General features: G+C 42.5%; 1 protein-coding gene across 4 annotated transcripts in view; it reads right to left on the bottom strand.

Moving 5' to 3' along the window:
- map3k21 (mitogen-activated protein kinase kinase kinase 21) overlaps window positions 1-23,870 on the bottom strand; it is a 29,293-nt gene extending 5,423 nt beyond the window's left edge. For 2 of the 4 annotated variants that reach the window (XM_042065419.1, XM_042065420.1), the window contains exons 1-8: window positions 22,186-23,870; window positions 9,512-9,692; window positions 8,953-9,101; window positions 8,419-8,594; window positions 4,155-4,395; window positions 2,009-2,131; window positions 1,294-1,398; window positions 318-468 (exon numbers count right to left, since the gene is read on the bottom strand). In XM_042065419.1, coding sequence (XP_041921353.1) covers window positions 318-468; window positions 1,294-1,398; window positions 2,009-2,131; window positions 4,155-4,395; window positions 8,419-8,594; window positions 8,953-9,101; window positions 9,512-9,692; window positions 22,186-22,966 — 1,907 coding nt within the window. In that variant the 5' untranslated portion in view covers window positions 22,967-23,870. The remainder of the gene's footprint in view (window positions 1-317; window positions 469-1,293; window positions 1,399-2,008; window positions 2,132-4,154; window positions 4,396-8,418; window positions 8,595-8,952; window positions 9,102-9,511; window positions 9,693-22,185) is intronic. The other 2 variants (XM_042065421.1, XM_042065422.1) reach the window with 1 other exon arrangement.
- Window positions 23,871-24,575: the final 705 nt, after the last annotated feature.

Below are 24,575 nucleotides of genomic sequence, written 5' to 3'. Positions count from 1 at the left end.
TGGGCAGGGATTATGAAACACAACCTCACCATAAACGTCACTGTTAGTTCACAGACATGGGCAGGGATTGTGAAACAACCTCACCATAAACATCACTGTTAGTTCACAGACATGGGCAGGGATTATGAAACACAACCTCACCATAAAAAAGAAAAATGTGTGCATTCATTTAATTGTTTTGCTTTGAGCAGTTGAGACAATGACCCTAACGCAAATCTTACTGCCCAACATTCAGACACAATAAACCAAAGAAATATGAGATCTGAACCCAACACAGGATGCTCCAACAGCCTGCAGTGGCTGGCTATAGCTCTCACCTCTCAGCACAGTTCCCCCTCTCTTTGGTCTGGACGGAGCTGGGCCCCCACGTGCGGCCCTTCTTCTTGAAGCCCTTCTTCACGTCCTCAAACTCCTCTGGCTTGTAGATGGTGCTCCGCCCCCATGTCCTGTTGCTCTCGTCTAAGGTCACTGCAACCACAGTTACATCAGTCAGCCAGAGCTCTGATAAAGGGGGCTAGTTTAGTTCAGAGATCCACAGCCACAGGGGGAGAGCCAGTGTATATGGTACTTTTTGTTAGTCTCCAAAGGTAAAATAAATCCACACGCTGGGGTTGTTAAGAAGCTGGATGAGTCAAGCAAGGCCCCCCTCCACCATCCACAGCAGGTCAGGCGGGAAGACATTTGGTCAGAGAACCACAAAACCAGAGTCACACTCAGACTGCAGTTCCAAGTATATGCTGGGTTGCACCAAACATAACAACATGACACCATTCATGTTCTTGCTAAAGTATCGCAAATCATTACGCTTGCGAATTTCAGTAAATATTTAGGATGTTTGTTTGCTCAGGTAACCCAGCATGTCACTGACTTGCAGCCTGTTTTATGATGCTCATTATTACGTTAGTCTGTCATGGGGTTTGGAGTTCAAGAGATAAACAGCAAGGACTGACTTCCTGGAGTGAGGGAAACACATCATGGCCAGGACTGGCCATACTATAAGCTAGGCCTTATACAAGAAGCCAGTCCAAGGTTTTTGTTTAACTTCCTGAACTCTGAGAAAACTGCAACCAAATTATCAATGTTATTGTCAGTGTAATAAGCTAGCATTAGCTCCTCCTGCCACATTCTGTGCATCACCACTGGGCAAAGTTTAAACACATACACACACACACACACACACACACACACACACACACACACACACACACACACACACACACACACACACACACACACACACACACACACACACAGGTGACCAAACAGAGTCCCACAAAGCTGCAGGTTCCTTGCCTTTCTTCCTAAAGCCACTAGGTGGAGTGCACTCGCTTGTGATATCCACATCCTGGTGGTACACATACATACTGTCCCTGCGGACTGTCTCAGTGCGTGTGCTGACTGGAGGAAGAGAACATCGTTACGCAACTCTGACATGAAACTCACCCGAGGGTCACGCTAGGGGTGACCCTGAGGGCTAGTCTGCAACAGCACCTGACTAGCAGCCGTAATGCTCAGCTTTGATTGGTTATCAGCATTGAGCTCTTGCAGCATTGAGAAAGGGGGGTAAGGTGGTTTGCCAAATGATTATGATGTTTCAATTTCTAGTATGGCTGATGCTCTGGGTGAAAATCAAGTCTTTTATTTAATCTACAGGCTCCAAGAGGATGTTCATCACTCAATTCGAGGTCATTGTAGAACAGGATTTTCAACACAAACATTTAACATATGTGCTACATCTGCAGTAATGAATAGCATATTTTGGAGTATTGCAATGTCTAGATCAACAACTTAACTCACTCACTTAAAACTTTAAGTATTACCACACTTAGCAAACCTAACTTTTGCATTACTATGTAACTATGATCAGCTAAGGTAAGCAATAACTACGAGCAATAAAATGGTGAACTAATGCTAGAATCATATGATCTAAACTCTAACGTTACTGTTATTGTACACATTCCTATTGGCGTGCTGGTCCGTGCTACAGGCCTGAGCAGAGGGGACTCACGCTGGATGGCGCGCAGGCGAGGGATCATGGTGGGGCTGCTGGGGGGGCTGGAGCTTGTGCTGTTCAGGCTCCTCCTCTTGTCCATGGAGGGCGAAGCCTGGACGGTGATCTTGTGCTGGAAGTCTGTGAGGAAGGTTGGGGGAGGATGATGAACACCAATATGAAATACAGCAATACACATAAGCACCGTGCTATGATGAGCTCCATACTACTGCAGACTGTGTTAGATGTGGGTACCTTTTTAATCTCAGGAAAAGTAATTACTTAACATTGCCCATTATAGTGCTTAAGAGAGTTTTTTGATGGATGGGGTTTTTCTAGGTCTTTGCATTTGTCAGAAGGAGTTGTTTCAGAAGTAAATTGTCCTTGACAGGATATTCTAGAACTGACTGTAAAAAAATGGACTCCCAATAATTATCCTCCAATATAAATGTCTGGCTGGCAGACTTCCACAGTAAGGTTTCACAGCACAACAGAATTGTTGTCTAAACTACTTGTCCAGCCAGCCACAGAAGCACACCTCAGCACCAGTAAAAAGGGATGACTTAACCCTCCGCCCACACAAAGCTGCATCATCATGGCCATTAACTCGCCCACTGGCTTCCTCTCTGGACATTGAAAAATGAAGTTTCCTGTGTTGCATCACTTGTGTGACTTTGACCAACGATAAAAACACAGCCTTGTGGAGTTGGGTACAGCTTGACTATAGTGTGTAGCCAAAGAAGCAGAGGCATGTTCATGTAATAATAATAATAATAATAATAATACATTTTATTTAGAGCGCCTTTCATGTCACCCAAGGTCACTTCACAAATAAACAAAACAAAACAAAAAGGTTGTAAAATTATAGTCATCTCAAAAAAATAAATTAAAAGTAAAAATAAATAAGTAAAAATCAGTCAGTACTTTGCGTTCCCATTCCCATGATCCCATAAAAATATGGAATATTTCTGATTGTGTGTCACAAGGCTGTCCTATAAAAACATGCACGGAAAAGCCTGGACTACCACACTGTAGTTCCGTGGTTCTCAACCTTTTTTGAACAAACGCCCCCTGACCTTACTTTGATCTTCTGACCCCCACCCACACACACACAATTAAAGAAAAAAAAAAACTACACCCCTGGGTAGGCTATAGGCCACTCACATTCATGCTATATTGCTTAAATAAAAAAACGAGCCCATTTCTGTACTGTTTTGGTTTCTTCTGGAATTATAAGAAAATGTCCCTATGAGCCTATTTTATTATTAAGTAGATTTACCCACTGTTAGAAGCAATAGGAGACTGGTTGGGTAAAAAAAACCCCACTAATAGCAATATTAGACGCCACCAACCCGTTCTCACTTTGATTGACATTCCAGGCAAACAGGGTGTTGATGGTAGGACGCCTTGAATGCTGATCCCTCAGAGACTTGAAGTAGGCCGGATCTTTGGATGCTTTGTCGGGATGTTTTTTAATTAAATGTTCCTGTAACCGCGAGGGTTTCATGGCCTCATTCGAGAAAACGTGATCGCAGAGCAGGCACATAGGTAAAGTAGTGTTCATCGGTGAAGGAATAAATCCATAATTGATGTAATTTGCATTGTACTGTCGGCACTTTTTCTTGCTATCCGCCATGTTTGTTTGTGTTGTTTTATTAAAGATGAAGACGTCACAGTGAATTGTGTACATTTTTATTGGTTATTGAACTGTTAAGCCGCAAACTTGGGTTATGTTTATCGGCGTTACTATAGAGATGACGATAGCTGGGGCTGGGGGATGTGAGTCCGGGCGTGTGCAGGCCCGAACTGCACTGTATGACCACTGAGCATAGATAAACAGTAAAATGTAGCTGGGACGGTAGAGGGGTTAGAAACCCATGAGTGAAAATAGCCTATTTATTTCAGGTAGCCTATTTTTGCACCAAAAATATGTGAAAACCATGAAAGTTTAAAATGTAAAAAAAAAAGCTAAAAAAAAAACATTCCCAGCGCCCCCCAGGGGGCGGTACCGCCCCCGTTGAGAAACCCTACTGTAGTTGAAGCAACTTTTTTTTTTTTCCTCCATTAAGACGTCTTGCCATTGCATCTCCTGGCGCAACTTTCCGTGTGGTCACTTTTGACCCCCCCCCCCTCCCCGATGTCCCCACTCGGCCCGTGAGCTCACCTGAGGGGAGGCTGATGCGGTTGCCGTCCTTGAGCTTGAGTCGGCTGCGCCTGAACTTGCCCTTCCTCTTCTTGACGTTGGGCTTGTCCTTGTTGAGCTGGAAGATGAGGATGTTGAGCTCGCGCTCCAGCACGTTGATCTCACGCTCGGCCAGCTGCTGCTCCCGCCGCTTCAGCAGCTCCTCGTGGGACTTCTGCTGGAGCGCCGCTCGCGTCAGCTCCTCCTCGCGCGAGCGCAGCTCCTGACCACCACAAGAGGGACGAGACAGCAGAGGACAGACAGCTTGGTTAGGGATAGAATCCAGAAGCTGGGGTCAAATAGGTGAACAGAAAATATCACAATCAAACACATATCTGCTTGGTTAGGCTGAAATCTTCTGGACACTGGAGATGATTTAGATCAGTGGTTCTTAACTGGTGGGTCGGGACCCAAAAGTGGGTCGCGGAACCATTCTGGGTGGGTCGTGGAGCTTGTGGTTAAAAAAAAGAAGAAATCGCCCATTTCAAATAGACTTAAATTGAGACGAAATGGTGCAGAATCCAGTGTGCGATATTCACAATTGCTGGAACATGAGTGAAAATGCCTCATAATAAAGTACACCTGTCAAAGACAGACCTGTCAAGTACTTTAAGGTGACATCAGGAGTTGGAGACTTTACAAATGTAATGCCAAACAGCATGTTCCAAACAAATAAGCCTGCAGGCACTTCGCCTTTCTTAGCATGTAGCTCACCAAATCTGTTGTCTTGAACGCTATAAAATATATCTGGGTCGTGACTTCATGAACATGGGAAATTGTAGGTCCCAAAGCCAGACCAGTTAAGAACCACTGATATAGATGATTTACATGATAAACATACAACAGACAAAGTCCTAGGAAAGGGTATCAGGTAAAAGTGTCAAAGGGTTTCTGTTCATGGTGGTAGTGAAGGGAGAATTCCAAGGAGCCAGCAGCCCTGACCATCCAGGTACATAAAGCAGTTACTACCATGCGGTAAATGCCACTTATTCCTCATCCACTGCAATTTTGAGGTGAAGTCAACCTGCCACACTGTGAAGGTCTACATGTAATCTGAAAGGCTTTCAACTCACTGATACAAAAAGCATCCATTTACACGTCACCGATCTAATTTCTTTGCGCCTGAAGTCAACTCATTGTCTTGGAGGAACTTTTCAATTAAGTTCAACTCAAAGCATCACTGTAATATTATCACGGTCAATAGAACAAAATTTGACAGCAAGTTCATATTGACTGCCATCATCTTCTGCGGGTTTTAAATATGTGGTACGTGTCCTCTCAAAGTTTTGCATAGACATGAAAAGTAATAAACCTTATCTTAATGATACAAGGTCATAAAATGATTACTTTTTATCAGTCTACTTCTATTGGCATGCTTGGCCAGGACCGAAGTGTATTGAAGTCAGGCATTTCTAATGGGATAAACGACAACCCATTCCCCCTTTTTATATGGGCCTAAGCTCTCCATTCACAAGCCTTCACAATTGGACTGTTTTCACAAGGAGTGAACACAACGACTTAGTGTGGATGCTAGTCTTGGTAATGAAGATCAACGTGTGATCAAGTGTGTAAACGTTCGACAAACCATTACAGTTCAGAGTCTTTTGGTATCACGTGCAACATTGTTACTAGTATCCACTGGATCTTAAAATAGCCCATTGGGGGGCTATAGTTATTTCATAACACTCAAGGCTGAAAAGGGAGGCACTGTGAACTGCCTGAAACTAGAGTAAAGGCCAAGCAACCTTGCATCACCTGGAATGCCTTTCAGATGTTTTGACACTATGCGGCATACAGGACTGCTCATTCACCTAGGGCCACGGATCACTGGCTCAGAGAGAAAAAAAAAACTGCAGCCAGTTTCAGTTCCAACAGCCCCAGGGCCAAACACTCTGGTTTCTCTCCAACACAACTGATCACAAATCAGTGTGACAGACTGTGAACGTACTCCTGACAGCTCACACTGAACTGATTCAGACCCAGTGCTTTATGGGTTGAATAAGACCATGTCACCCATTTGAAGGCTTTCAGAAAGCACTACCTACATGCACTACCTACACGTGCTGCACTAAAATTCAGCAGAAAAAAAGAACCCAGAAAAAAAAAGAAAAACAAATAAACAGGTCATTAATGAATTCAGAGAATGTTCGAGGCAAAACTAACATCACAAGCGTTACAGAGAACACATTACAGAGGTGACGCCAACAACATCTCTGTAATAAGGACCTCAGTACCCCCCACCCACACCCCCTTAGGTAAACACAGTAGCCTAATCCATGGAGAATGACTTCTCTCTAAGCAGATCTGACAAAATTTGTTCACAAAACTAGAAAAGGCGAAAGGATTTGGTTAACTGTAATCACCTTTAACTTACAACCTTTCAAAAGAGCAAAACTCCTCTTATGGTTGCTGACAAGGATTCAGCTCAAGAGCGAGAGCGGGGGAGACCGACTTGCAGTTGACTGAAGGGAAATTCACATGAACAGATGCACAGTTTTTCTTTTCTTCCAGTCTGCTACAGAACTTGCCAAGTTTGCCTCTTAACAATTGAGCTGAATGTGCAGAAAAGGCACATTCTTTGCTCAGGCAATTGGCAAATCCCCATTTGAAATAATAAGTAAGAGGGTGAGCAGCTTATGGAATTAAGCACGGGAAACGCTGCTTAAACCATTTGGCTGCTAATGGCATGCTTTTGTTAAGCCGACGATTAACTCACTTGCACAAAAACTAACCAATTAAAAGCAAAGGCGATCAAAATACTAGGGCTGCCAGATTTAATCTGTTACAGAGAAACTGTCCTTAATTCACTCAAGGGGGCAAGACGCCTGTAAACACTTCGACTGAAGTACACCAACTTATCAATACTTTGATCCATCTAAACAACATTCATTTCTTAATAGATCTGGGGTACAGAAACATGTTCTCTGAAACACTAGCACTGAAGTGCACCTCTATTGATAATGCGGTCTTATCAAAATGTATGGTCCATTTTCCCAGTTTGATTGTGGGAAAAGCACTGATCAAATATTAAGATGAAATGCAACTGTTTAATAAAGACGTGTTGGAAGATAAGCACAGCCAGCCACAGTGCTGGGCCAGCAGGCACGTAGCCCATGGGGAGAAACTCGCTCACTTGTTACTCTTGTGTCCCCATTTGTGATAAACGTGACCGCACGCTGCATTTTGCTCTGGCTTGCTGCCTTAACAGAGGCCTTCACCAAGAATAATAAGGGACTAACAGTTTGCTGTTCACTGCTTGCAAACACAATACTAGGACACAACTAAATTATAAAATGGAGAATTTTACATTAGGGGCAGATTCAAACACTCAAAACAATGGAACTAAACAAGAGCAAAGAAAGTGAACTCAATGACACTCAATTCATTTGAAATACAATTCAACAGCACAGACCTTAATTGTCAATGGCAAAAGAGAAATGAACAGAACAAGAAGTACAAGAACACAAACACCATTCATCCAAGATGAATGCAATGCATACAGACTAAAAACAAACATCAATGACAAGGGTTGGCACTTCAGCCTTTGGCTATGTTCACACTGGCGGTCCTCATACATAGTTCCAGTTTGTTTTGTACGATTTTTTAACCATATGATTACATCCACACCTACATAAAATGCACACCCAAGTGGTAGCCTTAGCATACAAATTCCTTCTTGCAAACCCAGTATGAATTGATGTGTATCGATCTCATTTCAGTTACCAACAAAAAAAAAAATTAAATGAAAAAACAAATAATTGGGTCACATTTACAACTCAGTGCTGACATCTGCCTAGCTAGAGCATGGAGACAGAGTAACAGAAGTATGCCAGCCTAGTTATATAAGTATAAGTATAAGTATATATACTTTTTTGATCCCGTGAGGGAAATTTGGTCTCTGCGTTTAACCCAATCGGTGAATTAGTGAAACACAAACAACACACAGTGAACACACAGTGAGGTGAAGCACACACTAATCCCGGCGCAGTGAGCTGCCTGCTACAATGGCGGCGCTCGGGGAGCAGTGAGGGGTTAGGTGCCTTGCTCAAGGGCACTTCAGCCGCGGCCCACTGGTCGGGGCTCGAACCGGCAACCCTCCGGTTACAAGTCCAGAGTGCTAACCAGTGGGCCACGGCTGCCCATAGTTACTTAGCCAATAGACTGTATCCATCACAAAGAAAACTTCAAATCACCACACAGAGAACAAACAAGACTACTAAACTAAATGTTTAGGCCCTGAGCTGACCTTCTCCTTAGTGCGCAGCTCGTCAAACATCTCCTGGATCTCCACTCTCCAGTCCTCCTGCATGGAGTGGAAGGAGTCCTGGGGCATGGTGGCCATCACGGCCTCCTCGATGGCCGTCAGCTGCTCCAGGATGGCAGAGAAAGAGGGACGGATGTGGGGGTCCTGTTCCCAACATTCTGCACAGAGAATGGACAGTGTCCATTTAGATAAGGCCAGTGATCAGTGCTGAACTCATTGTTAAGGACTTAGTGTTTACTTGAGGGGAAAACTTGAAGCTTAAAGCACAAATGTTTTACGAATGTTGTTTTTATCTTAAGTTTAATAATGCATGACGTTTCTTTATACGTAAATAAAAGTACTCAAACTTGACTTGTTCAATTTCTTTGCTACTTTACCATCATGTTATGTTTGCAAATACTTTCATTTGATTAACTTCATGACTTGGGTGCCTTTTCAAACCATTTCTTTAATTAACTTTGGGTCAAGTGGTGGGGTGTTGTGCCTCCCTTTGGGGGTGTGATGGCCACTACAAACCTTCCATGAGCTTAGCAAAGGGCTCGGGGCAGGTGGAGGGAATAGGGAGGGTGAGTTTGTTCACGGCCACGCCATAGGCCACCGCCAGGCCGTCGATCCCTCGATACGGAACCTCCCCAGTGAGCAGCTCCCACAGCAGAACCCCATAACTGGCAGATAAAGACCAGAGGGTTCACCACACAATATCACTATGCAAAGACTTGGACAGTAATGTGGACTGTTTTTCTTAACTAGTAATAAAGCAATGGAGCACTAACTGAATTATACATAATAGCACAATGATGACACGCATTATTTGCACCCATCATATGGTGGATATAGAATCACAAGTGTATCATAAAAACTTTACATGAACTTTTGACTTTTCCTGATATGCAAAGCATACCACATACATGTAAATGTATACATTTAATGGAGAATATCTATTGAGACAGAAGTGAACTACAGGACTAGGCTCAACATCATAGCCATGTTTTGTCTTAAAATTCTCCTTGAAGTTTATGCACTTGAGGTGAAGTGCACATCAGTGACTGAGCTGGCGAGGTGCAATGAATCTCACCTCCAGACATCACTGCCCTTTGAGAAGAGCGAGGACTTGATGACTTCTGGTGCCATCCAAGAGTAGGTGCCCGCGGCGCTCATCTTCGTGGTTTTGTGCCACTCTCGTGCCAGACCGAAGTCTGTGATCTTCAGAGTCTTCCGGCCGATGTAGTCATTCTCGATTTTTTCAAGTAATAAAACTGAAGCAGATTGGATGAAAAGAAGGACAAACACAAAAGGGAGAGAGATATTACAAACCAATACAGACAGGGAGAGAGAGAGAGACAGGGATAGAGAGAGGGAGAGACAGGGATAGAGAGAGGGAGAGAGAGAGAGAGACAGAGAGGGTGAGAGAGAGAGAGAGAGACAGGGATAGAGAGAGGGAGAGAGAGAGAGAGACAGAGAGGGTGAGAGAGAGAGAGAGAGAGAGACAGAGAGGGTGAGAGAGAGAGACCGGGAGAGAGAAAGAGAGAGAGACAGGGAGAAAGGGAGAGAGACAGGGAGAAAGAGAGAGAGAGAGGGAGAGAGAGAGACAGGGAGAGAGAAAGAGAGAGAGACAGGGAGAGAGAGAGAGAGACAGGGAGAGAGAGAGAGAGAGACAGGGAGAGAGAGAGAGGGGGTAAAGTTTAGACACACAATAAAACACATCCCAAGGTCCAAAGTCATTCAGTGACTTGATAATTAGGTTAAAGGTAGGTATAGTGTATCGGGACTTCCCCCGCTGGTGCCTTGCGTTCTGTACATACAACTGTCCCCACCTCTGGGTAAGGCAACACCTATACGAATCCCTTTAATTAGATACACACTGGAGAGATAAAAGGGATCGATTGCTCTATGGCAACTGTTTGTTCTTGGGCTTTGGAGTGTAATATTAATTTCAGTACATGTGATCCATTGGCACAGAGCCTCTTCACTCATGACTAACAACATGAAAATGCGGGGAACGCCTGTTTAGTTACACCACCCATATTTACCCAGCACATTCTTTATGACCATGACATGATACACTGGGATCAAAATACTATACTAGCACTGTATTGTGATGTGTAGTAACTGCAAGTGAAGGAAGACGGTAAATCTGACCTACTTGGCAAACAAGGTGAGGTGAACAGGGAGGGGAAACAAATATATGAAAATAAAATGTCTATTAATACATTTTTGCTGTTGTCCTTGACAAACATTTCTTGTGACTGAAAATGGGAAATATAACAAAAACATGATCACCAGACAGTGTGAGAGCCTCTTCCTACACCCCTGTCTCTGAGTGTTATGGTTAATTACCATCCATTATTGCACAGTCGAAGATAAGACTAGCACAAAGACCTTGACTCCAATGCTCGTGCCAGAACCACTAGACTATAACCACAAAGGCAAAGGCCTGGCAGAGGATACATACAAGGCCAGTTAACGCACCACACTGCCTTCTCTGTCTCACACACACACACACACACGCACATGCACACACAGTGTGTAGGAGAGAAAATAACCACTGTTCAGAGTAACGGAGGAGTAAGGAGGATGTGAGAATTGCTATTTTCTCCATAAAGGCCTTGACTTTCTTTTCCTGTCTTCTTTATGGCCATTTTGTTTTAGCCCAGAATCTTCTTCATCCCTATGCATAAGTTGCAGCCACTCAGCCGCCTCCATCTAACACCTGATGATGAATCTTCTCCATCTTCTCCATCCCCATGCATCAGTTGCAGCCACTCAGCTGACGCCTTCGCTGGGACAAAGATTGATGTGTGTACTACACACTGTGCTTCATACTCTTATGTTTTTAATGCAATATATCAACACTTTTATTGGAGGGAAACCACCAATGCTTTAATTGTATTTTAAAACCAGTTTTACTGGTTTTGCACTGATTTGAGAATCCAGGCCTCACAACAGCCTAGCTAATTCTAGGAAAAACAAGAGTATGAGGAAGTCCCAGTTACAGTCATTCCAGAACATGTTAATGCGTTACCATGGTTTCATATCAGGGATGCCAAAACTGCATGCCTGCATGGCAAAGGTTTACCACCTCCTGGTTTTACACTGTGTGAAGTGAAACTCTGTAGAGGTACTGGACTTTTGTCCAAGACAAAGACACAAAAATGGCTATACATACAGTAAGTAATGCAAAAAAGAGGGCGAAAACTGATTACAGGTTATCTAGTCTAACACAGGCTAAAACCAATATTAACTGATTTCCTTTTTAATAAAACAATTTTTTTAACCAATTGAAACTCTTCTTTTTGCTTGAAGGCTATGAAGGTATTGGCAAATCTACAAAAATATGTACAACAGTGATCATGGTGAACATTAAGGCAGAATTGCCAGTGTGAATGTGACAATTAGGCTCTTTATTTTGAAAACAAAAGAAAATAATAATAATAATAATAATAATAATAATAATAATAATAATAATACACTTGGTGCCAGTTTAAAAATAAAAACTGGAGAAAATAAATAAATAAATAAATAAAATAATTCACACTACATAGTTCAAACCCTCTGAAGCGACCTGCTCGAGAGTGGCCCTTCGGTCCTGGAAGGGGTCATGATACCTTCTAATCCCACCCCACCCAGCGCTATGATGAGCTCCCCTTTGAAATAGGAGAGGAGGCTCATATGGCTGGCCCTAGAGGCCCTCTGGCATCCATCTTAACAGCACAAGGTGGGCTGACTACAGTCTGGGACCTGGCCGTAGCTTTACAGCACAGGTGGAAGGAGGCTGAACATGTCTTCAAGTTAGTTTAGCTTCTAGCTTTAAAATAGCGACATTTATAGCGGACCAATGAATACTTAATTGGAATATCCACGGTGGGAATAGTACATGCTCTAGTAACAGTGACCTTCCTCTTACTGTTGATTTGACTTGTGGTGTCCATGGTCATCTACTAGTCTTTGAGGAGATTTTGGTGTTTGGATGAAATAAAACACTGACCATAAACATCACTCTTGCTTCTGTCAAAAAGTTAAACTTTTATCTCATGTGGCCACGGAGCTCTGACGTAGATGAGTTGAAGAGCATCCTCCCACACGGATCTCCTCCCACTTGTAAAGCTGGTCTATTTGACCACAGCACTACCCTCCCCACTACGTCTCCTTCTGTACTTCTGTAAAGTACATCCTGTTGCTACAAAGTGCTATGAATAAAGGTCATTGTGTTATTTTTAGCATGCTTGCTTGTTATTTGCAATAACTGGGGGAACTTTGCACAATATTTAAGATTTTGAGATATAGATTTTGAGAATATTTTTGAATGGCAATAGTGCAAGACATTAGAGAATTATCAATAAATAAAATAATTTAATGGAAAACAGTCATATTTCTTTCAACCATAAAATATCTACAACAAGTCTTTGGTTGTGGTAGATGCTGTTCATGGCCAGCTGCATATCGAGTTCCTGCTACTTGGACATTTAAAGGTAGACTATATTCAGTAAAGTAAAAATTATTGTGTAGAGCTCAAGTTCCTTTGTTTGTTTCTGCCACAGATAACTTCACAAAGCAAACTACAGTTTAGGTTTCACTGTAATGCAGGGCTCGAATGATCTTTTTGTCTTTAAGGGGGTCTCTCTATCTCATAAAAAGTTGGCACACCCCGCGCATAGCCTAACAAGGCGATACAATGAAATAGCCTAGGCGCAAGTGGCGCTTTTGCGCAGTAAAGTATATCCGCACGGTAGGCCTAGGCTTTACCTTGACACACGCACACAACAGACATAGATTCTTCATAGAAATTGATTACTTTTAATTAATTTCAACATATTATTGATTGTAATAGTCCATATCTCATTTCAATTTCACAATACAAAGAAAAAGACTAAACGATTTAGTCTGTGCCATTCTCAATTTCACAACGTAACTCATTTAAACCAGACCACCGTCTCAGATAGGCTATCCTCAGTGTCAAACACAATAATGCATGTAGTGTAACTTATACACAGGGGAAAAAGCACTAACTGGCAGAAATGAATAAAGCCAGACAAACTATGTTCTTGTAGGCTAATGTGTTGAACCGTGGAAAATTAATAGACAAACAATTTTGGAGTTTGCCATTGAATATTCCGACATCAGAGATTGCTAACAGGTGTTTCAAAATAGCTGGGAACTTTCCGGAGCTCTGAATGGCAGAGGATAGCTAGATCATCAGACAACACAATCATTGTAGGCTTCATTATGGGCCATAATTTATGGCTTTGTCAATCAACATAGAATAGGTGAAGCGCAAGTTCAACAGCAAACAGGACTTTTCAGCACGTATCAAACCACGTAGGCTAGCCCAATGAACGCCTATGCAAATAGACAAAACACTCACATCAAAGCAGGGTGACTTCTTCAGATTTGCGAGTGCTGTCAAATCGATACAGTTTGCTCATATAGTCTAGTGGTGTGGTGGTGAAGTGTCATGCTGCGTTCAAGAGCTTAGTGTAGGTCTACGTCCCGTAGTAGCCTATATTTTAATTTAACGTCTTTAATGGTAAGAGATCGCACAGGGATGGATAATGAGCGGTTGTTTAAGATTAAATTACAATGCCAGACACCTTCAGATATGAGAGACCCCCTCAGGTTTTTGACTTTGTTGCTTTCATGGGAGCCAGTCCTCACTCTATGGGAGCTCGGCTCCCACGTAATTCGAGCCCTGCTGTAATGACATCAAGGTTATAATTAATGTCTGTGTTCACAAACAGTAGCAAGTCCACAATAAATCCAGGGAAATGCAACCCAGCTACACAATTTAGATCCTAGATGTCAGATGAAAGAAAACTGTTAGAGGAAGACTGTCTGAAATACAAAGCCCTGAATTAACTTTAACTACCCCTTTCTGCCTACCCAACGCAGTTAACAGCTTTATAATTAAGACCTACACTGTCAGTTTACTACAAAAACTGGTTGTTGTAGAGGGCCCAGTTTGAGTTTGTCTAGGCCTAATTCTTTCTACATAGTCCTCAAGCAGCATGACAAGACATTACTATAAACTAATATCAATCTAAAGAGGTATATTGCTGTCCATTGCCATAAGAACAGCGCATACATTTTATTTGTTGTATTAGAATGAGAGCACAATACACTGACCTAAGCTATAGGATATGCAGGAAAAATGATAATGGATCATCTCAAGACCTGTTTAGTACACTGGTAACAAAAGTGTAGCTGGGGCCAGTTGTTCATCTCATAAAGGAAGGCAATTATTGGGAGGGAACTTGGGAAGAGGGGTGGGGGGGGGGGGGGGGGGGGGGGGGTTGGGGGGGTCACCTCTCGATCAGCTACCGAGCTCCACTTTCTCCCACCCCCATTCCTTAGTGCAGATATTTACGGTGGCCATTCCACTGAGGCCGGGAAATCACCTTCGCGACAATAGCAACCATTGAGGTGCGCTGGCTACGGCTGCCACAGCCTGCCATTGTTCTGCATGAGACCCACTTTGTGTGTGTATGTGTGTCTATGTGTGTGTGTCTAGTGTGTACGTCTTCTAGAGTGTGCGGCCAACATACTTGGGATTCTTTGCACCTTTCAATTGGTGCGCTCGAAACTACAACATAAAGTGTGTCATGAACTCTTGGCTCTGGGCCAAGTTTCAATGACAGCCAGCAAGATGCTGCCACTGTCTCCTATCTTACATCAATCTGGCTTCAAACTAAGGACAAATCTAAATCTGACACTACTTTTAACAAGGGCAACAGCAAGACCAGTAGCAGCCGTAACAGGAGAGGGAGAGTAGCTGCCACTGTGGGGTGGGGGCTGGGGTGGGAAGATTAGATATAATGAAAATAAGCCTCTCAGAACCCTGGAGTTGGGGGCATTCTTGAAGGCGATGGTTACCAAGCAACCGGTGCTTGACCACTCTATTGTGAAAACTTATGTTAAGCTTTTTGGCCTCTCATTAGTAGAATTCCAGAGAGCGAGGCATTAAGAGATTAAGGAATGCACAAACACACAGTCCTGTTTGTGTGACTTCTCGTCACACACACACACACACACACACACACACACACACACACCCAACCCAGATGGGCTGCATGAGGTGCGGCTTGAGCATCTGGGTCCCAGCTCCCGGTGTTGTCCTTCAGTTTGGAAAAAAAGCCCTCCCACACAATGCATCTCTGGCCAATGAATAGCCAATGGGCTTGTGTAGGGCTATTTGTTGTTTGCGGTTTCCTGACGAACAGAGCATTAAGTAAAAGCTCAGTCCCCCCAGTGGGTGGTGTATTCACTGGGACTCTGGGCAAACATGCTATTTTTTTCAATTAAGCTTGGCAAGCTAGCACTGTTGATTGTCACAATCGTGTGGAGAGGCAAACAAACTGACTTGCGTTAACAGTGACTTTGCTAGGCCCCCACTAAGTCATTGAGGCTCCTGTGTCTGTCTACCGCAACTCTTTTCACCCTCCAAAGGGGCAAGCAAAGTTCAGACAGAGAGGAATTTAAAATTTTACTTGACGGGAAAACAGCACTAGGCACAACAGTGACAACGCTGCCTACTGAAAGATGCAGAGCTATCGTGTTCAATTTCACAGGCAGACAACATCCCCTTCTCTCTCTGGCTAATGTCCACGGAGTGAGTGGCCTTCACTGTGTAGGCTCCAGCTTAATAGGAAACAAGAACCTGATGAGACAAAGACACATACTGTAAAAGTGATAGACTACACTGCACCCGAATCGTGTTCCAAAGCTACAATGCCAATGTCTCAAACAAGTGGCGACGTTACCCTCTCCATCTGTCGAGAACACAGTGAACATTTCAAGTGGCTACATTCATTGATTATTTAAAACAATTACCCAAGTTACTCTTGGAAACGTAAGCAAGGTCACCTGCATGTGAACTTGCAGCGCTCAGAAATCAGAGTCTGGAATGGCCACCAGGAAAGGCCCAACAACTGATATTGAAAATGGCCTGTGCACAACCACAACCTACATGTTTTCACAAATTACTGAGAGGCCAGTCCTCACCAAGAGAAAAGTTCAAGAGGTTTAAGTTAACTGTCCAATGATCCACTGTCCAGTAGTAATCTCTTTCACAAGTTTTGGTCAAGTTGCTCTCACACATGCAACATCTGCAAACTATTAAAGATCATCACTGGGATAGTGGAGAATATTTCTTAGATACAATTGGTTACATTTGCATATATTCCTTTAGTAAATGCCAACATCTAAACTGCCTAAAAGAACAGAAGGACTTCACTCAGCCTACAGTAGGACTACACTAAGTCACATACAACATAAAAATATGTGACTCCCAAACTGGGCCCAATGCTTCAAGCCAGTGTTGGATCTTGGGGACTTAAATGAGAACCAACTTTCATTTCGGAAAAGAGACCAGCTGAACAAACTGAGACCTCATTTCGCATCCACTTAAGCACCCCCATGCTCCCCAGCCCAAAACCTCCCACTTGCTTCTGTTGCTTTCCAGTCTTGGCCAGCTGACCTAAGATCAACACACCCCTTCCCCCAACTCCTCACCCTGGCCTCTGGGCCCCACACCCCATCATCTGCATCCAGACTGGCTGAGTGCTGTTGCCACGTGTATTAGGAGAAACAAGTCATGACATCCTCAGTGAAAAGGCCCAAAACACCTTTATTTACTTAATGGGGCCTGGGGATACAGTAGGGGGGCAGTGTTACCAATTTGGGTGCCGGCCATTTTTGCTTGTTATTTTTTTTTTATATCATGATTAGGTCTATTGGAGTACTTCAAAATGTGAAAGTCTCAATTTTTCCTGCTGGTTTTAGTGACATTGGTCAATCACGATACCTTTATAGGGTGTTTTCTCAAAATGTTTTCCCCCCTTCATACAGTAGAACTCACACCAAAAATATCGGTTCGATACCCATCTATATTCTGAAGGTCTTGATGACAGAAAGGTTTGATCCATCATTCATAGCCTGATTTATTATAACCATAAAACATAAATACACAACAAAACAATTTTAAAACTGATTATATCCAATCTTCAGATTTCTGTTTTCAGGAATACACAAAAATTGGTGCATATTTTAGTATGCCTAATTTGCATATAAACAATTTTAAAAACGTTATAACGCAGAAAACCGTTGTACGAGTAAACAGGTACAAGAAACTACTCAGAAAAAAAATGGTGACACGATTTTCCTCCCAGTTTAATCACCTAAGATGATACTCCAACCACTCTTCAAAAATCACAGAACTACATAGACACCCCTACTAATAAATACGATTTCTGCTTGAGGAAAAGGTAGGCCTAGGGCCTTACAAACCCCGAGTTAAACCATCTTAAAAGATTTTGATTAAGACAAGGGCAGGGAAGAAAGCGAGACTTTAAACAACAACAAGCTATTATAATCACCTATTAGCAATAGCAAGCAATAACACATAATCCACCACACAATAGTTTACTATGCCTATACAAATGGTGGTCAGTATGTTTTTATTGTACTATTTGTGTCTTGTGGACAACGCCTGCTGATTCACTGGGCCATTGGGGCCAATTTCACAAACGACGCTCAGCTCTGTCTCCACCCTGTGCAGTACAACAAATGCAAACATACGATTTTAACACCAAAGTCACACACTTGCTGATATGCATCATCCAACCTCTATCAGGCTAAAGAGTATGAAGACAGGGAAAGCAGCAGGCAACATCACTAGTTGGAGACAAGTTAACTGCAGTAACCCAGTAGATCAAAGCTATAACCTACTGTAGGCTATACTGTGCAATGCTATAACCTAGGCTATACTGTGCAATGCTATAACCTAGGCTATACTATGCAATGTTCATTACATATTGCACAAAGACAGCCTCATTTATGATAATACACATACTTATTCGCACAAAGACAGCCTCATTTATGATAATACACATACTTATTCGCACAAACTGCAATGCATTTCAAATTCAAATGATAATCCACTTGTTCATAAGAACTGGGTAGAGATAGCCCCCTCCAAGTCCAAGTGGTGTCAGTTAACACTCTCACAACAGAATTATGTCCTATAATGACAACCGATAACTCAAATTACCACCATGGTTTGGTCCTACAAACGGCCAGTCAAACCCTCTAACCTCAACTGACCTTGGTCTTCGTGGGAGAGGAGACCGGTAAGATGCCACTTCTACTGTGCCACTTTGCAGAGCTTTTATACCATGTTGACCCCAGACCCTAAGCATCCGTGACTGAACAACAGCCACATTGTTGGGAAGGTCCTAAGCATGGCTAGCCTCCATAGTACCCCAACATAATGGATTCAATTAAAAGTGCAGTCCCTGAGCTCCTCACAGTATGTTTCATTGATTAAAACACAGTCGAAACATAGCCTATGTGTAGTGTTTAAAGTGATGCAACTGCTGCAACTGCTATGTTGGTGAGTTTTACTGCTCAGAGAGGTTGTCTATGTTTATCAGTTTAGTAAAAGCAGCAGGAGCGCTGGTCTAAAACTAGTGTGCCTACCTGCCTACAAGGCATTGTTTTACATATCCGCAGGGTTATTCTTCTACCTGAACCTCAAACCTACATAGCCTGCCCAGCTAGTTGGAACAACAGATGTGCTGTGACCATAGACCATCAAGTTTAAAATGGGCAACATCACCCAGCCAAACACGTCATTGTTAAGGGTGGAACGTCATGTTACCCTATGCCAGTTACATACCTTGAAGTATGGAATAGTTGGCGCACATCAGAACTCTTAAATTCTATACAATAGTTGATGGGGAGCAATTTGTATATGCAAAGCCTATTTTTTCCTGTGTGTGTGTGTGTGTGTGTGTGTGTGTGTGTGGAGAGAGAGAGAGAGGGAGAAAGAGTAAGTGTGAGTTTGTGAGAGAGAAAGAACAAAAGAAGGAAAGAGAGAAATACAGGGAGAATGGGGGGGGCATCATCCGGTTGTTGAGAGAGAGAGAGACACAAAGGTGATAAATTCCTGTATGCTATTGTGCATGGAGAGATCCATCAAGACAAGGTTAACTTTTAACTCTAATTACTTACACTACTAAAATAGCTCAAAGAGTCAATATCTTCAAATTGTACTGGCTAACAAACCAGACAGCTAAAGTGCCCATGATGACACTAAGCAGAAGTAAACTCCCTGTAGTCTGTACACAGCAGCGCTGGATTTCCACATTTACTACAGAACACGCCGTGCATAGAATCACTTCACTAAGTGACCGACCATAGTCGACTAAGGCCGACCATACCATCATGAAACATCTGTACCTTTACAACAGATTTGGTATCGGCCCATGTTGGCCTTGTTGACTGGTATCGACAAATTTATGACATTTACAGATGGCAGTGGCTGATCTGTTATGTTATGTTATCTGTTATGTTGCATCAGCTCTGCACAAGGTAAATGTTGTGCTATAAAGGCCTGAAAGACTGGAAAAAGGTTAATTTATTTTCTTTTAAGAATATTTTTGTTTCCACTCTAGGTAAATTAAAAGGTATAATTAACAACAAAAACTAAGTAAACAAAGAAAAAAATAATGGTATAAGCATCATATATATCGGCCAAATTGTTATTTTATACATCGGTATCGGCCCAGAATCAGTGCATCTCTAACAGATTATTTAATGTACACGAGTCTGCTCATGTGCTGCTTGGGCATACGGGATAAGTACCTAAATAACAAACAGTCCACCCATAGAGGACAACATATTAGCATATTAAATATACATCAGAAAAATCGTGTGGTAAATTGATTGTCTCTACCCTTCCATATATGTGCTACAAGTGACTAGCCATCACATAAAACTAAGGGACAACTTTATTCTCTCTCGTTCTCTTTGTGGTACCATCAATCTGTGGCAATCTGTGGTTTAAGGTAGTTTTTCTTAGCCTAGAAATCTAGACGCACCCGCCCCTCAAACTGAGCACTGCGAATGGTGAGTCCCCAGACCCTACATCTTGATGTGGGTCTTGCTCGTCAGGCTAAGTTCTTCTGTGAGAAAATGCAAAAGGCAGCATAAAGGTAAGAAAGCAAAAGGAGATAGAACAACCATAACTGAGAAATACGTGGATGATGGCATTGCCTAATTTAAGATCCAACAAGACTAAATAAATCTGGAACAGAGATCTCAACTTCTGGCTGAACTCATTCACTAAAAACACACCATACAGCGAATGTGTGTGTTACCATAAGACTTTTCAAACAGATATGCTACAGGGCCGTTTTTTTTTTTTTTTTTTTTTAAGTGAAATCTTGTTTGGAGCTAAAACAGCATTCACAAGACCAATGACTACACCCTCCTTGCAGGCAGGGAAACCGTGGTTGTCAGACCAGCTTTTTTGTAAAGACACTGAGGGGTCTCTTTGGCTGGAGGGGCCTGTCCCAAATAAGAACAGGTGATCCCTTAACTACAAAGCCCCTTTTCATCCTGCTAACATCCATCACATTTATAGGCTCTCTGTCAAGATAAGATTGCACTCCTTTACTACAGGTGACAACGCTGTAAAGATCTGTCTGTTATTTGCCCATTAGTTCTCATTGAGTTTTCAGTGATTGTGTTACCTGCAAAGATAATGTTCAACATTGCCAGACTGGACTCTTTTCACTCTACTAGACACACTAACTACTTAAATGAAGTTATGCAAGTTGAGTCTATATATCTCCATCTATATCAGAAATGTGATAAAGCTAGGCATGGCAGACCAATGACATTTCATGACATGAACACTAAAAGGCTCCCAATACACTTCTCAAAATGTCCACTCAAATCACCCTCCTACACACACACACACACACACACACACACACTTTCAGTGAGACAATGTCCTGTAGCATTCTTTTTGAATGGAGAAAAAAATGCATTTATTAATACCTAGGATTCATTCCAGGTGGGTGCTATAAATGGCATATGACATAGTAGGCACAACTCTCTGAAAAAAAGTCACCTGATCTTCATCTGCAGATTCTAAACCCAAGAGAATCATATAAAATTATATAAGGAGCTTGCTTTGAACATGCTTTGTAGTCTATTTTTCATATTAGGTTATAGATGAGTACTGCATCACTCAGCCAATCATTCTTTCAAGAGCATAGCCTAGTCTCTTCTCTCAGCACTACTAGTGTATATGAATTAATAAATAAATAAACAATCTCTGCTGGGGAGTGGAGCTAATAGCAACTAGGCCTAGTTATAGATATGTACTACTTGAGGGTAGGAGTTTGTCATTAATTTAAAGGACTAAGCATAGGATGTGACTACACAACCGATAAAACACATTCAATAGTGCCAACATTTAGGCAATATTGCAAAAGAACAACAAGCAATGTGTTATTACTTAATGTGCCTTTACAGAGCACAGGAGTCAATAAAATACACTAGCCAAGTTTTGCCAATCATCCTGATGGACCTGGGGATTGGTTCAATATAACTCAGACACTCCTCAATTTCTGTCCATCTATGGACTTGAGTGGGAAAGGGTATGATGTGGCAGGTTTATGGTAATATCAGACCAAACTGTATTGTGAAACAAATCACAAGGTGCAGTGTAGTTCACATACAATAACGGACGGTTAATCATTTATCCACTCATTGCAAAAAGCACATTCCTTAGAGTTGACACCTTGATATAAGAAGCACTAACACATGCCTGTGTGCATGTTTGCAAAGAGATAAGGTGGCAATGGAACAGGCCAAGGCCTACTTTGTGAGCAATAAGGCAATCCAGGAAAGTGTGAGCAAGAATGCATGTATGTGTGTGGGGGGAGGCAGATGAGTTTTACTTACTGTTGCTAGATTTCAGGTCTCTGTGAATGATAGGGACTACTGCTTCTTCATGAAGATAGTGCATGCCTCTGGCAATTTGAACAGCCCAGTTCACAAGAATGTGCGGGGGTATCCTTCTACCAGCCAAAGCCCGGTTCAATGTTCCACCACGAGCATATTCCATGACAAGACACAAGTTCGGCTCCTCTAAACATACCCCTTCAAGCTTTATGATAGTGGGGTGTTGTAGCATGGAAAACAGTTTTGCCTCTTGTTTAACACTGTTCGAAGTTGCAGTAATGTCTTCATCGGGGTCCTGTCGAGCAGCTTTGACAGCAACCTCTTGGTCATTCCATGTTCCTCGGTAAACTTTACCGAAACCACCAACTCCGATAATTTCTTCTAAAACTAGTTCACTAAAAGGGATCTGTACGGGGGAACTTGGGACATTCTCTCGCACCCCCACCGAGCCACCGGCGGGAAGTCTGTAAATGGCAGGCTGAAAGGTAACATAATTAGCAGGAAAGATGCCAACACGGTGGTTGATTTTGCCTGTCCACCAGCCTTCGTCACCAGATATTGCGGCATCTTTGGACAGTACCTCAACCACGTCCCCACGCCGTAGGCTGAGCTCGTCTTCTCCGCTAGGTTCATAGTCGTAGACAGCCGTCCACAGAGATCGAGGACATGAGGGCGCAGAATGAGCCCAAGTTCTGGCAGTGGGGGACTCTGTCCAGGCATGGTCTCCACTTTGGATCGGCCCTCCTTCACCGTTTAGGAAACCACCCTTGGAAAGATCCATGTCTCGGTGTCTGTCGCCGCACCATAAGGTGCTTAGTTGTTGGTGCAAATTGTAATTAAATGTAGCACTGTGGCTATTATATTATGGCTTCAAAAGTAAGGCAGGAACTAGAAGACTAGAAGCTAGCTGCTACAAAAACTGAATCTCATAGAAACGGTACATAGATCAGCAAATCTACATGACTGGTGGCAGGTGGCCTCTGCCTCCACGTAGCCTATCTAGAGTCGCAATGTGTCTTTGTATTGTATCGTCAAGTGTTTGCTAACGCTAAAAAAATACACAAATATGACTGTGCTCCAAATACATAACGTAGTCGAAGACTTAAAATTCAATGTATCAAGTTTTTATGGATGATACATTTCACGTCATGTAGTATTTACATTCCGACATAATACTAGTTATCTTGCTGGTTTTGAAATTATTACCATTAGAATTCTAGGCCATGATGAAGAATTATCCATTGAACGGAGGTTTCGTGTTCGGAAGCGCAACAACGTTAACTTAGACGTCTTCCCTCACAATCAATGACACAAACTTTAGCCTACCATCAAACTCCGCTATCCCACAATCTGATGAATAACCAAGTGATTGAAATATACATTTTAGCACGATTCAACATAAACGATGAGCTAGCCACTCAGGCTAACGTAAGTTCACACACTTTTTAAAAACTTTACGGTCAACCTGTAGGATAGCCTACATTGACAGCTTAAAACTAACGACAAGAGTTTTGCAAAAAACTTGTTTGACGTTTTACCACGAGGATATCTGCTGTCTTCTCCTAGCACTCCAAAATGTCCCAACCTAACTCCTGAATTGCGATCGACTTAAAAATCCCATTACGTTGGATTCGGCAAGTTGACTCAAAACAATCCACACTGCGCCGCCATCGCTCCCAGACTCCACCGACCCGTCTGACCAGGAGAAGCGCTAAAGGATTGGTGCCTTTAGATCACGTGGTAAATGTGAAAGGGAGGAGATTCTCAGATCACACTCAAAGTAAAAACTTTACAAATGCAATTTATGTTAACAATGTAACCATAATGTTAAACAAAGAGTGGGCTAAGGTTGGAAATAGGCCTACCTATCACTTAAAAATAGACATGATCTTCCTTGGCATGAAGATCTTAGGCCTACACATGAGCCTTCTGTTGTGATGTGGTGGGCTGTATTTATTTTACCACGTGTTGTTTTTGACTACCCTTTGAAGGATGTTGTTCGGCCTATCAACCCCACCCACAAATTATAAACCTAATTAGCTCTTGGCCTACATTAGCTATAAGGTATTTTGGAATAAGTTAAAATATCGTCTTATAGTGACCAGTCAAATAGTCCCTATTCTGGTTCTAAAATGCCCGTGTGCACCAAAGTATAGGCTAATTTAATATTGCCTATATGCAAATCATATTCTGTTTATGGTAAACACTAGCCGCTTGATGGTGGCGTATTGACATAATGGCTGATATTGGGCTGCTGATTTTTTTAATGGCCAGCCTCATGTTTAAAGATTGGCATGCGGATGACTCAGCCACTGTCATGAACACGGCGTATGATTAATGGAACGCGCTCTGAGAGTTCCAGCGCAAATTGGTTCATCCCTCTCTCACCA

This window comes from Alosa sapidissima, chromosome 16 (assembly GCF_018492685.1).
Source record: "Alosa sapidissima isolate fAloSap1 chromosome 16, fAloSap1.pri, whole genome shotgun sequence".
NCBI lineage: Eukaryota > Metazoa > Chordata > Actinopteri > Clupeiformes > Clupeidae > Alosa > Alosa sapidissima.
Note: the sequence above shows the minus strand (reverse complement) of the source record. Positions and strands in the feature narration are given on the sequence as shown.